The 15,315-nt window shown below is 34.6% G+C and overlaps 3 protein-coding genes across 3 annotated transcripts; all 3 read right to left on the minus strand.

Moving 5' to 3' along the window:
* Positions 1 to 3,716: 3,716 nt before the first annotated feature.
* On the minus strand, positions 3,717 to 6,180 carry LOC127125948 (RPM1 interacting protein 13). Its single transcript, XM_051054807.1, has 3 exons — positions 5,591 to 6,180; positions 5,335 to 5,421; positions 3,717 to 5,207 (listed from the first exon to the last, which is right to left on the minus strand). Exons 1-3 carry the CDS (start codon positions 5,894 to 5,896, stop codon positions 3,783 to 3,785), a joined length of 1,818 nt encoding a protein of 605 aa, XP_050910764.1. The 5' UTR covers positions 5,897 to 6,180; the 3' UTR covers positions 3,717 to 3,782.
* Positions 6,181 to 8,406: 2,226 nt separating this feature from the next.
* LOC127130171 (uncharacterized) lies at positions 8,407 to 9,033 on the minus strand. Its single transcript, XM_051059238.1, has one exon. The coding sequence runs from the start codon at positions 9,031 to 9,033 to the stop codon at positions 8,407 to 8,409; it is 627 nt and encodes a 208-aa protein (XP_050915195.1).
* Positions 9,034 to 9,164: 131 nt separating this feature from the next.
* On the minus strand, positions 9,165 to 11,008 carry LOC127130172 (uncharacterized). Its single transcript, XM_051059239.1, has 2 exons — positions 9,388 to 11,008; positions 9,165 to 9,307 (listed from the first exon to the last, which is right to left on the minus strand). Exons 1-2 carry the CDS (start codon positions 11,006 to 11,008, stop codon positions 9,165 to 9,167), a joined length of 1,764 nt encoding a protein of 587 aa, XP_050915196.1.
* Positions 11,009 to 15,315: the final 4,307 nt, after the last annotated feature.

Here is a 15,315-nt window from a genome sequence, read left to right on the forward strand (position 1 = left end):
AATCCTCATTCGCATAGAAAGTTGCTAGGCCACTCATACCATGCTCTTGGTGCTTGGTTTAAGCCATAAAGGGATTTCTTCAACTTTAAGACATGTGAAGAACAGGTATTAAACCAAAAAAAACATTGTCCTAAACTTTTTTAAAGGCAACTTTTAACTTGCTTTGCTATTCCTTGTAAATCTTTTTTAATTAATTGTTTAGAATGATTCACCAAAGCCATAAAAAATGGGTAACAACCTCATTTCCCAAAACTAATATCATTTGGGAAATATTCTTTCCACTCTTATGGGTGCTCCGACACTATCATGAAAATTTCAGACTGCTCATAGAGTCTAGAGATGCATCTTCGAAAGCACCTATTTTAGCTATTTCTCAGTCTAAATTGAAGAGGCGTCTTTATTATGGCAAAAATTAATCTGACAAGGCATTTCTATATGTATAAAAAGTGTGTCAGAAAATGCATCTTCATAAACACCATTTATTCAAAAGTTTGTGGGTGGTCCGAAGATGCATCACTGGAAGATAATATTTCATATCTCGTGTCAGGCCTTCCCTCTTCCTCCTTCTTCATTTTCTAAAAAAGTTCTCAAAACAACATTTGAGTTATGCAACACTGAACCTTCTCATTCATTCATCCAAACACGATTCATTTGAGCTCTGCAACATTGAAACTTCTCCTCCTTTCCAGCATCTCAAATATTCAAACTACTTCTCATCATTTTTTAGGTAACTACTCCTCCTCCTTTTCATTTTTTGTTTTATAGATAGTTGTTTAGACTACATTAGATGTATTAGGTATGATAGACAGTAGCGTAAACTAAATTGATAGGCTAGAAGAACATGCATTGAGGTTTTTTTTACTGTTAGAGGAAAAATGGTGTATCTTCCATGGGAGACAATTGTGGGTTTTCCTGCAGATGCTTCTTCGGATTTAGTCTGCATTGTTTTTGGAGATACATCTTCGGATTGGACTCTTGCAAAATTCTGGTTTATTCTGTAGAATTTTTGAATTTCTCCAGACATGTTGTTTATATTTGTCTTTGTTTCTAATGCATGTGCAATGGCTGAAGACAACACTGGTCGGATTAGGCTTAGGTGTGTATCCCAAACTGCGTTGGTACGACGTGAGAGGACCGCAAAAAGGACCGCAAGGCCACGAGTTACTGATAACTCATTTGATGGTGCATCTACTTTGCATTCTCGAGGTTCCCACCTGTCTGGTTCTCGTAGCCTCTCAGGCCTCACAAGCAGCAGAACCTAAAGTTCTCGATGCCCCTATTGACCCTGAAACTCATGAGGAAGTCGTTGTCGATTCTGATGTCCCATTAAAGAGTTACCCATAAGGCTTATTTGACACCTCATTACTACATCTTTATGCAGTCCATGCTGCTAGTCATGTCTGCCATGGAGAGGTATATTTATTTTCTTTTTCAATACATATGTTGTTGACTAATTAAATCCATACTAATGGTTATATTTTCTTTTTACATGAGAGTGATTGTTTGAAATTTCTTAACCACGGAGGGAAGATTTTGGAGCTGCCACAACCCACTAGTGCTTGATTTGTTGATGTTATCTGCTATTTCGGGCTTGTCGATTTATGTTCTCTGGCTTACATTACCATAAACCACAACACACTGGCGATTTTTGCTAAAAGGCGACATTTAGAGACGTCATCTTTCCATCTACCTATAGGCAAGATGACCATCATCTAGCATGACGTCTCATGCCTCCGGTATCTTCCCATCAGGGGGAAATTACTAGACCACTAAAGGATCAGACAAGAGGAAGGGATCGACATGATGGTGCGCCATTTGGGGGATGACCCTACTAAGGCAACACAAGAGGCACATGACACTAGAGGTGCTCATGCGAGATTTGGTTTTTTGGAAAATATTTATAAAGGCCATTTGTAGGGAGCTTGGATGTCGAAGGTGATGACGTGCAAATTGAGTACCACTGACATTGCGCATTAAGGTGTTATCTCTTGTTCCTGGTTGACGTGTCCATGTTTGTGGACAAAAGTGCAACCTATGTCGATGTGGTCTACCTTAAGTACTTCACCGACCTGATTACGATTCACGAGTACAGCTGGGGGGCACCTGTTTGGTCTACCTATACTCGAAGATGGGCGAGAGTTATCGTTAGAAGACAAAGCAAATGACATGGATCTAGACGCTTCTTATGGTAATTTCTTATTACTGATATTTGTATAATTCATTTGTTAAATTTGTTATTAATATTGTATCTGAACCTAAGGGTGGCAAACAGGCATGCACGTCCTGTTTAAGCCCGTCCTGCAAAAAAACGGGGCGGGACAGACTTTTTTTTAGGAGACGGACCTAAAACCGTGCCCCACCCTGCAAAAAAATGAGTGTGGGGCAGGGCGAGCTCGCGAGCATTGCACCTTTTAAGCCTAAAAATTGAAAATTTTCATGTTAATGCTAGTGTCCGCAAAAGCCCGCTAAATTGGGGGACGGGGCAAACATATTAGAGTGTGCGGACCTAAAACCTTGGTCTACCCGCAAAAAAATGCGGGTAAAACAGATTGTTCCAACGACTCGAGCCCGTTTTGTCACCCCTATCTGAACCATTTGCAAGGATGAATCATCTCTCACTTCCCTCGAATCACTTGGTGGGAAGTTGCACCTGCCTACGATGAAGACTAGCTACGTGCAACCGTTTTTGTTCCGTACATGGGGAATGGTGTGACCGAGTCATTCAGAGTCTCTCTTAACCGTATGGTAGCAGATGATGTTTGCTTCTACCCATGCGAGGGTCACCGTCATACACGTCAATTTGACGTCCTTTCCTTATACTCTAGATGGTTGGCATATAGGTCATCTCATATGTATCCTTATCTGCTCGAGCGAGTGATGCGCTAGTTTGGCTACTTGCAGATTATTCTGAGACCTGCCCATGAGTCTACTCCTCTCGTGTTGTGAAGATGGATAAAGCATCCAAAGAGTCAAGACTCTTTTAGGATGGCAGTCCCCAGTTGTCCCTCGTGGAGCGCATGGTTGTCGAGTTACGACATACCTTGCAGTTTGGGTGGATGAGGAGGAATGAGATTAGCAATACACAATAGTTAGTTTATGTTTGAATGTATGACTTTTTACTATTTTCAGATAAATTTTATGTATGGTCTTGCTTTTTGCATTAATGTATGACTTTTTGCTTTCATTTAAGTTTAATATAACTTCATTTTACGTTGATTTTACTTTGCTTTTACTTTCATGTAAGTAGACCTCAAAAAATTATGATGTTGGGACAATGGTGATGTTCTAAAATGATTGGGGTTATTTGAAAATGCATCTCCGAATACACCCAAATAGTATATGGAAACCTTAATATATTTTTTTAACTCGGGTGAAACTCAAAAAATAAATGTTTAGAGTGATTTTGAATGTTTAGGGAGATGTATCTCCAAACACATGAAAGGCAAAAATAGATTTTCAAGGGTGTAGTATGCTTGAGTAAAGGCCTAATGAACAACATACATCATGAGGATCCATAATAATATTAATAACTCTAAAATTAACATCTAAAAACACTCTTAATCACATGACATTTCTGAGTTATGAAAGTCAAGAAAAAATAAAAAATAAAAATACTGAACCAATATTTCCTAATGATTTTCTATTCAATGATTATAATCCCTCATCTTTTCCTCAAATTAGAAGAGTGAGATCAAAAAGACAAAAATCACTGATAGTTAGCCACTAGAACTGAAATCAGGTCATGATATATATTCTGTTGAGAAAGTAAAGCAACATCTACATTAATTGGAATCAAGAAGCCAGTGCTTGATCTCATCCAATGACAGGTGAGTATTTCCAGAAAATGGAGTACTACATTCCTTAGCATTAGATACTAAGTTTTCAACATAAGAAATGTTTTCATTAGTATTTGACTCTTTAGCTAGGAAACCTTCATTTTCAATCCCACCATCAGGTTTCTGTTGGAAAACATTTTGCACTCTAGCTCCACTATTGATGATATTTTCATTTTCATCTCCAATTTCATGCTCATTTTTGTTCAGGCGAGCCACGTAACTCGAAAGAGAATCATTAGCCTGAATATCACAATATCCATAAGGACTCGAGTTATCATTTGACCGATAACATGGTTGGGTTTCATATGCTGGACTATGGTTTGGTTGTGTGAGCAATAAATTAATTGCTTGGGCAATCAAAACATCATTATTTTGTGCATAACTGTTTGAAAATCCTGTTGCAGAAGCATGATTTCTATCACCATACAGCGGATTGACATGATTGATGAAGCCAGATGCACCAAGAGGTGTAATGCAGTTCGTTGCGGCGGTGTTCCCAATGCCAATGCTGTCTATTCTGTTGACTCTTTGCCCTGGCTTCTTTTGGATGACGTGACTTTGTATACCTAGAGACATTCTTGGAGCAGTGTGCAAAGGATATCTGTTTCTCCCCAATGTAGTTCCGGGTTCTTGATATCTACTGTTGTTTGTGCCATTTGGGATTGTTAAGTTGGAATCTGTAGAGCATCCAAGGACATTATTTGACCTGGATATCTGATTCTGTAATCTAGAATTTAGCTTCATTGTAATCAGCCGAGAGGCCTGATTCTGAGGTACGAGATTCTCTGAGAGTGGCCGTGCTTGATTATGTAATCTAGAACTTAGTGAGGACAATGCATTGATTGCATTCATTCTAATCGGCTGAGAGGCCTGATTTTGAGGTGCCAGATTTCCCGAGAGTGGATGCATTTCAGTTGACCTCAAGGCGTTATTCTGTAATCTAGACCTTTGTGAAGAGCACACATTCATGGTTATCAGACGAGAGGCCTGATTTTGAGAAGTGAGATTTACTGGAGGTGTATGCAATGCCATTGGCCTTGACGCCTGATTAATTAACATGGAATTTGAAGACAGACGCGTGGACTGATTTTGAGGAGTAAGATTTACTGAGCGAGTACGCAATGCCGCTGTCCTTGAAGACAGAGGCGCGTTATCAAACGGCAAAATATAGTTATGTTGAGAATTCACAACATTACCTAAAGTACCATTGTTGGTTGAAGCTGGCAATGGAACATTCTTAACAAGCTTGGAATCTTTTCTCAGAGTTTTCCATGTCTCATATTTATCAGTCGCATGACAATGATCTGTAGTTAAAAGGCCATTGCCCCATTTCAGACACGGTGCTGGAGAGTCACACACATAACAGTGGCACTGTGTGTCATCAAAATCAGAAATCAAAGTAACTGAATCATATATTTATCACATAACATAAGCAAACATTAACAAGGTAATGCATTATGCTAAATTCCGATATAGTCTTAATAATTGATGTTTTTACCTGGGCACAGTATCTCTCGTGAGGGGTTGAAGAATAAGGAAAAGTAGCACAAAGATGCCGCGGATGAGGATAGTCTCTGCATGCAACCTGCAAGTAGAAAAACAAAATGAACCTCACCATATATGGTATAAAATTTAAAGAATCCTTTCACACTATGTTTTCTTCCAAATACTCAACATTTAACTATAATCACAATCAAGACTAACAAATCAAATTATAATCATGGAACTTAAGAGAATGGAATTGAAGAAAATACCTGACCCTTTTCCCCAACTACAAGCAACTCATCAGACCCATTAGGAGAATCATTGACATGTGTAACTTGCTTTTCTGGGTCACCATCAAGAATCACACAGTCATCATCATCGTCTACATTAGGTTTACTCACTTCACCTGACGAAACAACCTCGGTTAATTCTTCATCCGACATATCCAAAAACTGCTTTACCCAATCAGAACCGATACTAACTTCACTTTCCTTGTACAAACAACAGTGTTGTCGTCGCTTCTGTTCATCGTCTTCTTCTAAGGCTATGTCCAACATAACTGGTATGTTTTCCATAGAGACATGAAAAACGGTTTAAATTCAGAGAAACCTTAAAAAGATGATGTTTTTGGAGAAAACTGGTAGTGGGGTTGTGGGGTTGGGTGGGACTGTACAAATTCAGATTCTGGTACTATTACAAATCGTGTGATATAAATAGAATTGAATGCGAGAAAATTCAAAAAAAGGAACGAAGAAATAGAAAGTAACGGCTTTGAATGTTAAACGTTACTAAGAGGAATTTGAGAGAGTGAGGGGAGTGGGGGAAGTTTTCAAGACTCCTTCCATACTTTAGTGGAAGAAAAATTCAAATAATGAAGAAAAAATACCGGAAAAAGACGAGAAACCTGAGTTGTTGTTTTTTAAGGCTGAAAAATGAATTGTTGAAAAATATAAATATGTGACTTTTTTATTTTTTTTATTAAAGTTAAAGAATAATTGTCTTAATTTGTGCTCTAAAGTCATCTAAGAAATTTAGAATTAAAAATTTTATATAGATAAAAAATAATAATTTAAAGTCACAATTTTATAAAGTAAATTTTTTATTAATCATATCATTTTAAAACAATTGATTTATTTTTATTTTTATTATACAATTTAAAAATATCTCATCTATTAATATTTTATTTATATTTAATTTTATTATAACTTCAAATATTAATTTAAATCTTTTTGATTAATATTAGCATGAAATAAAAGTAAATAATAAATCAAATCAAACTTTTTTCTTATTATTAATTTAAAATACATAAATTTATAAAAAAAAAACTAAACATTAGGGATAAATATAATTGTCAAAAACAGTTTGAATAAAAAAAATTTAAATAACTGAATTTTAAGAAAATGATTAAATTATAAAATGAAAAGTTAGTATAATATTTTAAATAATTGAATAACTTAAACATTTTTTTATGAAAGATTAGTATTTTACTCGTTCATTCACGCCGGCGTTGTCGCTCGTAATTGATTCTCGAATGATTAAGTTAAAATTAATTATTTATTAATTAAATTAAATTAAATTATTTTTCAATTAGAAAGATCATATTAATTTATAAAAAAAGGAGATTATTTTAATATTATAATCCTCTTTTTAAATAGGGGATATATTAATGTTGTCACTCGTAATTGATTTTTGAATGGTTAGATTGTTGAGAGTTTGACCAGCATGCCACTCCTGTGAAATTATTTTCTCAATATGCCACTTTCTGAAATGAATTTCTCAATATGCCACATTTTTTATCCTCTAGTAGGAGTATTTTAATACTTTTCAGGCTCCTCCATCCTAGACGGCGGACGTCCCAAGAGGTCCAGTTGGGGTGCGCCATCTGGGATGGAGTGTGTATTACTTTATTTTTGTTTTTTTTTTATTTCAGAATTAATTTAAAATGATTAAAATAATTATTTAATATTAAAAATTAATTAAAATATTATATTTAACTAAAAAAGAATTTTTTTTAAAAAATTAAATACTTTGATATATAATATTTTTCATAATTATTTAATATTAATTAGTTATATAACCTTTTATATATTATTTGTAATAAATATATAATACTAATTAAGAATTATTATTTATAATAATTAATTAATTAAAATTTTGAAATTAATTTTAAAAAAGAAAACTTTAATTTTTTTTTAAGAAATTAAATTAATTGTTACATAGTATTTTTAATAAAAATGAAAAATTAATGATACTTACAATAAATTTATTAAAAATAAATTTTTGTTAATATTTGTAATAAATATATAATACTAATTAAAAATTAATATTTATAATAATTAATTAATTAATTAATTGTTTTAAAAATAATTTGTTCTAAAATTAAAATAAATAATAAATAATGACATATTATTAGCAAAATATTTTATAATAATTAATTAAGATTTTGAAATTATATAGCTTTTTTTGTAATATTTGGTATAAATATTTAATGTTACATTTATTTTTTCCCGCCCAAATAATATTTTGATATAGATTTTTCCCGCTTAAACCATAGTATAATATTATTTTTATTTCCAGTAGGTTTCCTATAAATATTGGAAGCATATGACAGATGAATATATCAGTTGAGAATGATGTCTGTGTGTTGCATTGTTTTCTTTGAAACAGATAAGCAGATGAGGGTTTGTTTGAATCCACAATGGAAGTTCAGGCAGTTGGTTTCTGCCATCAACGGAAGTTTTGGATAATTGGGTGGTCAGATTCGACGTGTTAGAAAAATTGAATATTATTGTCCTTACATAACTCTTACGGATGCTAGCCCAGATGGGACATACATGCATTATTGAGATCGTGTAGAAAATGATCTGGATGTTACTTGTATGTTTTCTGCGCATAGTGGAGAAGTTAGTCGAGGTGTTGAAGATCCACTTGTTTTAGCTGTTGTCGTTTAAAATGATAATATGATCAAAGGTGTTGTAGTGATTAGTTGTTATAACGTGTTGGAATAGTTGTAGTTTTTTAGCTTTAGATGAAGTTGTTATTATGTTGTAATCTGTCTTGTGTTGTAGAAGATAATGTTACGCTCTCAATAGAACTTGTTGTTGGAAAAAGGAAATACACGAAATATAACGAAGATTGAATATACTAAAACTTCAGACATAACTAAGTAGAAGGGTCGGGCCTGGTTGGACATTTTCTGCGCATATGTCCTATTTCTCGACAAATACCACACCTCCTTTTTTTCTTTTTCAACGTTGTCCATTTCAGTTCTAATCCGACAACTGTTTGGGCGACCTTTCTTGTTTCTCCGCATGCGGTTGTTGTGGCATAGCGTGTCACCTTCATATTGTGGCCAACTTGTTTCGGTCGGGATCCCGAGGAAACTTTCCTCGTAGACCTTAAATACGTTTACAACTTTGAACACGTCAGCTATATGCACAGAATAGTCTTGTCTTATGCTTGAACACGCTACAATAACATGTGAGCAAGGGACATGAAACGTTTGGAATCTTCCACACTCACACGTAAGATTCTGAAGGTCGACGTTGTAATGGGTAGTCGGTCTGCCGTCACTATGATGAACAGTTTCCTGGACTAGGAAGCAGAACCTCTCACGATCAAATTGCATAACCGTGTGGCTATTTGATTTGATTACTTCCTCCTCAATTCCCTTCATGCAATTTTCAATGAATAGTTGGCCAGAACCCAACATTTTAGTCCAATCATGTCCTCTTTTCCCAAACAGTGTGCCCATTCGATAATATGTTGATTTTACCAAAGCGGTAATAGGTAGGTTGTGTGTGGATTTTAAAACTGAGTTCATTGATTCTGCGAGGTTGGTAGTCATATGGCCCCAACGTTTCCCTCCATCGAATGATCTCGTCCATTTTCTCTTGGAATATTGTCTACCCATTCTAACGCTTCTATGTTAACCTTACGTATCTCTCCCCTGTAGTATTCATATGTTGCCTCATTTAATGCATACCCTGAAAATGAAAATGAAAACTAAATTAGTCTGTAGAAGTTAATGTTAGATATGGTAACAAAGATATGTTTTGGAAGATACCCATGTTAACAATTTTTTTCCGAAGTTCCTTGTCTCTGAATTCCCTCATGAAATTTTGAGCTATATGTCTGATGCAATAGACGTGTGAGGAGGGAGGGTGTTGCCAGCCATTATCCGGGTTATTATAGGCACTCTTTAATGACTCATGTCGATCTGATATCAAAAATAGGTTGGGTTGTGGTGTGACATGCATTCTAAGATTTCTCAAGAAAAAACTCCACGTTTCTCCAGTTTCACCCTCTACCAATGCAAAAGCTATTGGAAATATGTTCCTATTTCCGTCTTGTGCCACAGCCATTAACAAAGTTCCCCTGTACTTTCCATATAACCATGTGCCATCTACCTGAACCACCGGTTTGCAGAATGCAAAACCCTTGATGCATGGTTGGAAAGCCCAAAAAAGGCGGTGAAAAACTCTAGCACCACTGATTTGAGTCCCTTCATTTGAAAATATAGGAAGGGTCTCGAGTTCTATTATAGTACCTGGTAGAAATATTTTCATGACCAACAACCATTGCGGCAGGTCGTTGTATGAAGTCTCCCAGTTTCCATAAATAGCAGTGATAGCCTTATTCTTTGAAATCCATGCCTTTTTGTAAGAGATTGTGTAGTTGAATGTCTCCCGAATATGAGCGATGATGTGTTTCACTTTCAGTGAGGCATCACTGTTGATTAGAGACTTGATACTGTTACATATTAGATTAGAGTCAAGTTTTCTATGATCTTGAGACATTATGGAAGACATGCATGTGTGCGGACCGCTAACCTTAGTGATCACCCACTTACCACTCCCCTTCCCCATATATGCTCTGCATTTGAAGGCGCATTCTTCGTTAACACACTTGATTATAAGTCGTTTAGAATCAGACTTATAAACGGAATAATCAAGACAGTTTCTGATGTGAAATTGGCGAATGGCGAATACACATCCCTCTTTGCTATTAAATTCCATGCCAAGCAAACCCCCCTCTATCTGAAGTGGCTCCGTGGTTTCAAAAATTGATGCATCTTCGTCAAGTGAGTATGTGGGATTTCTCATGTGTAGTGGTGGATTGTACAGATCCTGCACTTGATCTTGATGCACCACGGGGATATCGTTGTCAAAGTTGTCACTTTCTCCACTGAAAAGATTATGTGTATCTACGTACCGCGCTTCTTCATAGTCACTATCATCCCCGACATCCTCATCTGGAACTGGTGTCAACGACAGTATAGTCTCTTGACTCATTTGATATTGATGAGATTGAGAAGTTTGCGTCGGATACGTTACTTGATCACTGTCATCATTGTCTACTAAGCATACGTATAACTCAATCACATCTGACAAATTATACATCGAATGACACTGGAACATTAACCCGACGTCATTGTCGTCTTCTATTTTCGTCGTTGTATAAGTCACACTGTTAACGCCGTCATTAAAACATGGATATCGATAATAAATATCAGTTATCTGTTGTTGGAGCTTGTTTTCGAGTCTTTCTTTTAGACGCGTGTAATTGGATCTGGGGTGTATTTTGAGTTGCTGTACGTTTGTGTTTTGAAATATGACTCCAACATTAACATCTGGAAAAATACTTCCATTATAATGAATTTGAACTGTGATATTGTTTTGAGCCATTGTCTGTATGATTTAATTTGAAAATTAAAGCTTCAATTATATATAAGGGATGTCTGGAATTGGACGATGTAGCCATGCAGTAAACGTCCTCCATTTGAGATGGAAGACCTCAACTACCTCTGAAAAGTAGGAAGGGCTCCGCCGTTTGAGATGAAGGGACAGCGCATGGGGTTCCGTCTGGCATTGGGGTCCGCCGTTTGGGAAGACGCGCGCATGCAGGAGTCTACTGTCTGGGAAGGCGCGCGCGTGCAGGAGTCCGTGTGTGAGGACATGTGGAGTTGGGGTCTGCCGTCTTGGTTGGAGGACCTTGGGGCTTGGAAATGTACAAGGTTGGGGACCGCCATCTTGGTTGGAGTACCCCCAAAAAATTTAGAAAGGTTACTATTTTTGTCCACCATCTTGGAAGTTGTATATATACTGCATGTTTGGTCTTATCAAACACAGTGTAGAAGCCAGACCTGAGCAATTCAAACGCATAAGCTACCCACATGGCTCTCTTAATTGGTCTAATATACATTTATTAAGCCAAAATCATCTTAAAAAGTTGATTCTTGCAATGTTATTTCTGAGCCAATATCAATCAGATTAATGGAAAACTTTGGTTTTGACGACATCCAAACTCAGATACTTCATGTTACCGAATTTGAGAGAGAAATTGTTGCTCTGCGCTATCGAAAACCATACATCAATTCAAATGGCATGCTGCTGTATGAAGAAATTCGAAATTGTAATGATGAAGATATACGTGAAATGTTTGACAATTATTTAAATTTCATTAACTTAGGGCCATTAGAGTTGTATGTTAGTCTTCGTAGAACAGCAGATGAAATTGTATCATTATGTAAAAGTGAAAACTAGAACACGTCATGAAAATATATCTATAAATACTCCTCCATGATTTCATTTTTACCACAACTCACTTCTCTATCATCATCTCATTTTTACCACAACTCAGGCTTCTATCATTTTTACCACAAATCTCAATATGTCTCAAACTCCTTTTTTTTTATGGGTGATAAACATAGGGGAACTAATGATAACATTCAAGCATTAGTAAGTGATACTTATTATTTTGATAATTTTTTAACATTTTCTTTGTTATTTTTTTTACAAATAAAAATATATTATGTATGTGTTATTTTGTTTATTGTTTTCGCTACATGTATCAGGTGGAACCTGAAAGAGCTTTTAGAACTCGAAACTATAAGTTAATTGATGCCCCACATTATATTCAACCTTTTTTGGATACCTCTAGTTTTGCAAACGTCGTAAAACTGAAGGATATAGTTATTGATACAAGTTTCATATATGCTCTACTTGAACGATGGAGACCCGAAACATATACTTTTCACTTCCCAACCGGTGAGTGCACTATAACTTTAGAAGACGTAAGTATGATTTTGGGTCTACGCGTCAATGGTAGAGCCGTCGTAGGACCATCTGAGATTAGTGCAAGTGCATGGACCACGTTTTTGAGTCGTCAACCTCCAGAAAATCACATTAAAGGTAGACGTGTTCGTATCTCTTGGTTAAAACAAATACTAGAAGAAACTCAAATATCTGAAAATACCTCCCATGACGAACTCATTATATACACAAGAATTTATATTATATTGTGCATCTCCCTAACTTTATTCCCTGATAAATCGGCAAAAGATGTACATAGTATGTGGATACCATTTGTTCAGGATTTGCGTCAGTGTGGTGAATATAGTTTGGGATCAGCTGTGTTAGCATATCTATATAGGGAAATGTGCAAAGCAGTTGACATTGATGTTGATGGTATATGGGGGGGGGGGGGGTGTTATTCTGCTACGAACATGGGGATTTACAGGATTCCCATTTATAGCACCAATTACTTCTGCAGTTCCAAGTCATCCATATGCATCAATGTAAGTCTTAATATTTCCATGCAAATCCATTGTTTTACATTTTTGTTCTCTGTGTCATATAATATGTTAATCTTTCAATATAATGTTGCTCTACTTTTTAGATGGGCTTCGACCAACAAGAAAAAAATTGCTCTAGAAATCCTCGTCATTACCCTGATGGGTATCGTGTCATGTTCGATCACATGTCGTCAACAAACGTAATTTTGGTTTGACTAGTTTTTTTTATTACATGTCACTCAAACAATAAATGGTAAACTTACGTATTTTTTTTAATACAATCACATTTTATATGGAGGCCATATCTTGGATACCCCCCTTGGAGAATGATGATCATTTGATTTGGACCGCAACAACACCAATCTTGTGCTTTTGGATCGTTGAAATGCATCAATCAGATAGGGTAAAATTGTAATTTGGGTATTATCAAGACATACCCAATCCACCTAAATTCCTACAAGAAGAACATATCATGACTATGCAAGAGTCATAGAATTATAGTTACACAACGTTGAATAGAAACGAACAACAACTTTGGGAAAATAGACATCGACTGTGTTTGTCTGGGGTAACGTTTCAGGGAGAGATGAAGCCAACCGAAGAATATATTAATTGGCTACGACATCTTCCATTGCAATACGCGTCAATTGAGCAACTACTTATTGACCCCCGTCAGCATTGTAACACATCACAAATGTCAACTGCACCGCGACCACAATTAACAAACCCCCGAACAAGAATCCCTTCCAACCAATATTATACACAAACTTCAACTTCCACCTAACATGAACCACAAAGTCAATATACACAACTCTACCAACAACAAACACAAAACACCCAATACCATCAACCAAACTACCAAACCCAAACACAACACACTTCATACCAACAACCAAACTTCCACATAATAACACAACAAACACCTACTAACTACCCATACCAAACACCACAAAACCCAATACACTACACTTCTCAAACCCAACAACAACCACACCTACGCCCCCACATAACTACACACCCATCCCACCACCTAACTTTGATTACTCTACTACACATCAACAATCAACAACCACCGATGTGAACGACTATTACATCGCAACCATAGAACCTTCAAACCCAAACCCAGCCTCATTCACACAAATATTACATAACTTTTCTCCTAGTATGGATTTTGAGAATTTTGAGGCATTCGAAATTTTTCGTGAGCAACCACCCATTCTTCAAACCACTGTTAATCCCTCCATAACTACTGCCCCTACTATACCTACATCAACACAACCATTAGGTCGTGGTCACCGCGTTCGAGTACGTGCAAGATGTGGAACTGGTACTCATTTCGTCGATGAAGATCCCAATCAACGTCGCAATTAATTTTATTTTAATCTATTTTGCTTTGTAATTATAGTTAAAAAATAATAAGAAAGTAAACATTATAATTATCGTTTTTAATTAATATTATATGAAATTATATTTTTTATTTAATTTCTAAAGTTTACTAAAATTAATATGTAATCATCGATTAATAAATTTATTGTAAGTATCATTAATTTTTCATTTTTATTAAAAATATTATGTAACAATTAATTTAATTTCTTAAAAAAAAATTAAAGTTTTCTTTTTTAAAATTAATTTCGAAATTTTAATTAATTAATTATTATAAATAATAATTCTTAATTAGTATTATATATTTATTACAAATAATATATAAAAGGTTATATAACTAATTAATATTAAATAATTAAGAAAAATATTATATATCAAAGTATTTAATTTTTTAAAAAAAATATATTATTTTTTAATTAAATATAATATTTTAATTAATTTTTAATATTAAATAATTGTTTTAATCATTTTAAGTTAATTCTGAAATTAAAAAAAAAAAAAAAGTAATACACACTCCATCCTAGATGGCGCGTCCCAACTGGACCTCTGGGGGCATCCACCATCTAGGATGGAGGATCCTAAATTAAAAATATTATTAAAGTAGTTTAATAATATACCTATTACTTATAAAAATATTTTGATTATTGATTTAATTAAAAATATTGACAACTAAATAATCAAAAGTAATTTACAAAAGAAATATTATTAAAGTAGATTGTATATAATTTAAATATTATTGTAGAGAAACATTAATTTTATATATATATATATATATATATATATATATATATATATATATATATATATATATATATATATATATATATATATATATATATATATATATATATATATATATATATATATATATATATATATATATATATATATATATATACCACATTTGCATTAAAAATTATTAGTTATTATTTCTATTAAAAATAATTAATTTCCCATTAGAAATCATATAAAAAATAGGCGATCATATAATTATACAGTCCTCCACAGAAATTATTACTAAAAATAGGCTCGTGA

This window comes from Lathyrus oleraceus, chromosome 3, assembly GCF_024323335.1.
Source record: "Lathyrus oleraceus cultivar Zhongwan6 chromosome 3, CAAS_Psat_ZW6_1.0, whole genome shotgun sequence".
Classification (NCBI taxonomy): domain Eukaryota; kingdom Viridiplantae; phylum Streptophyta; class Magnoliopsida; order Fabales; family Fabaceae; genus Lathyrus; species Lathyrus oleraceus.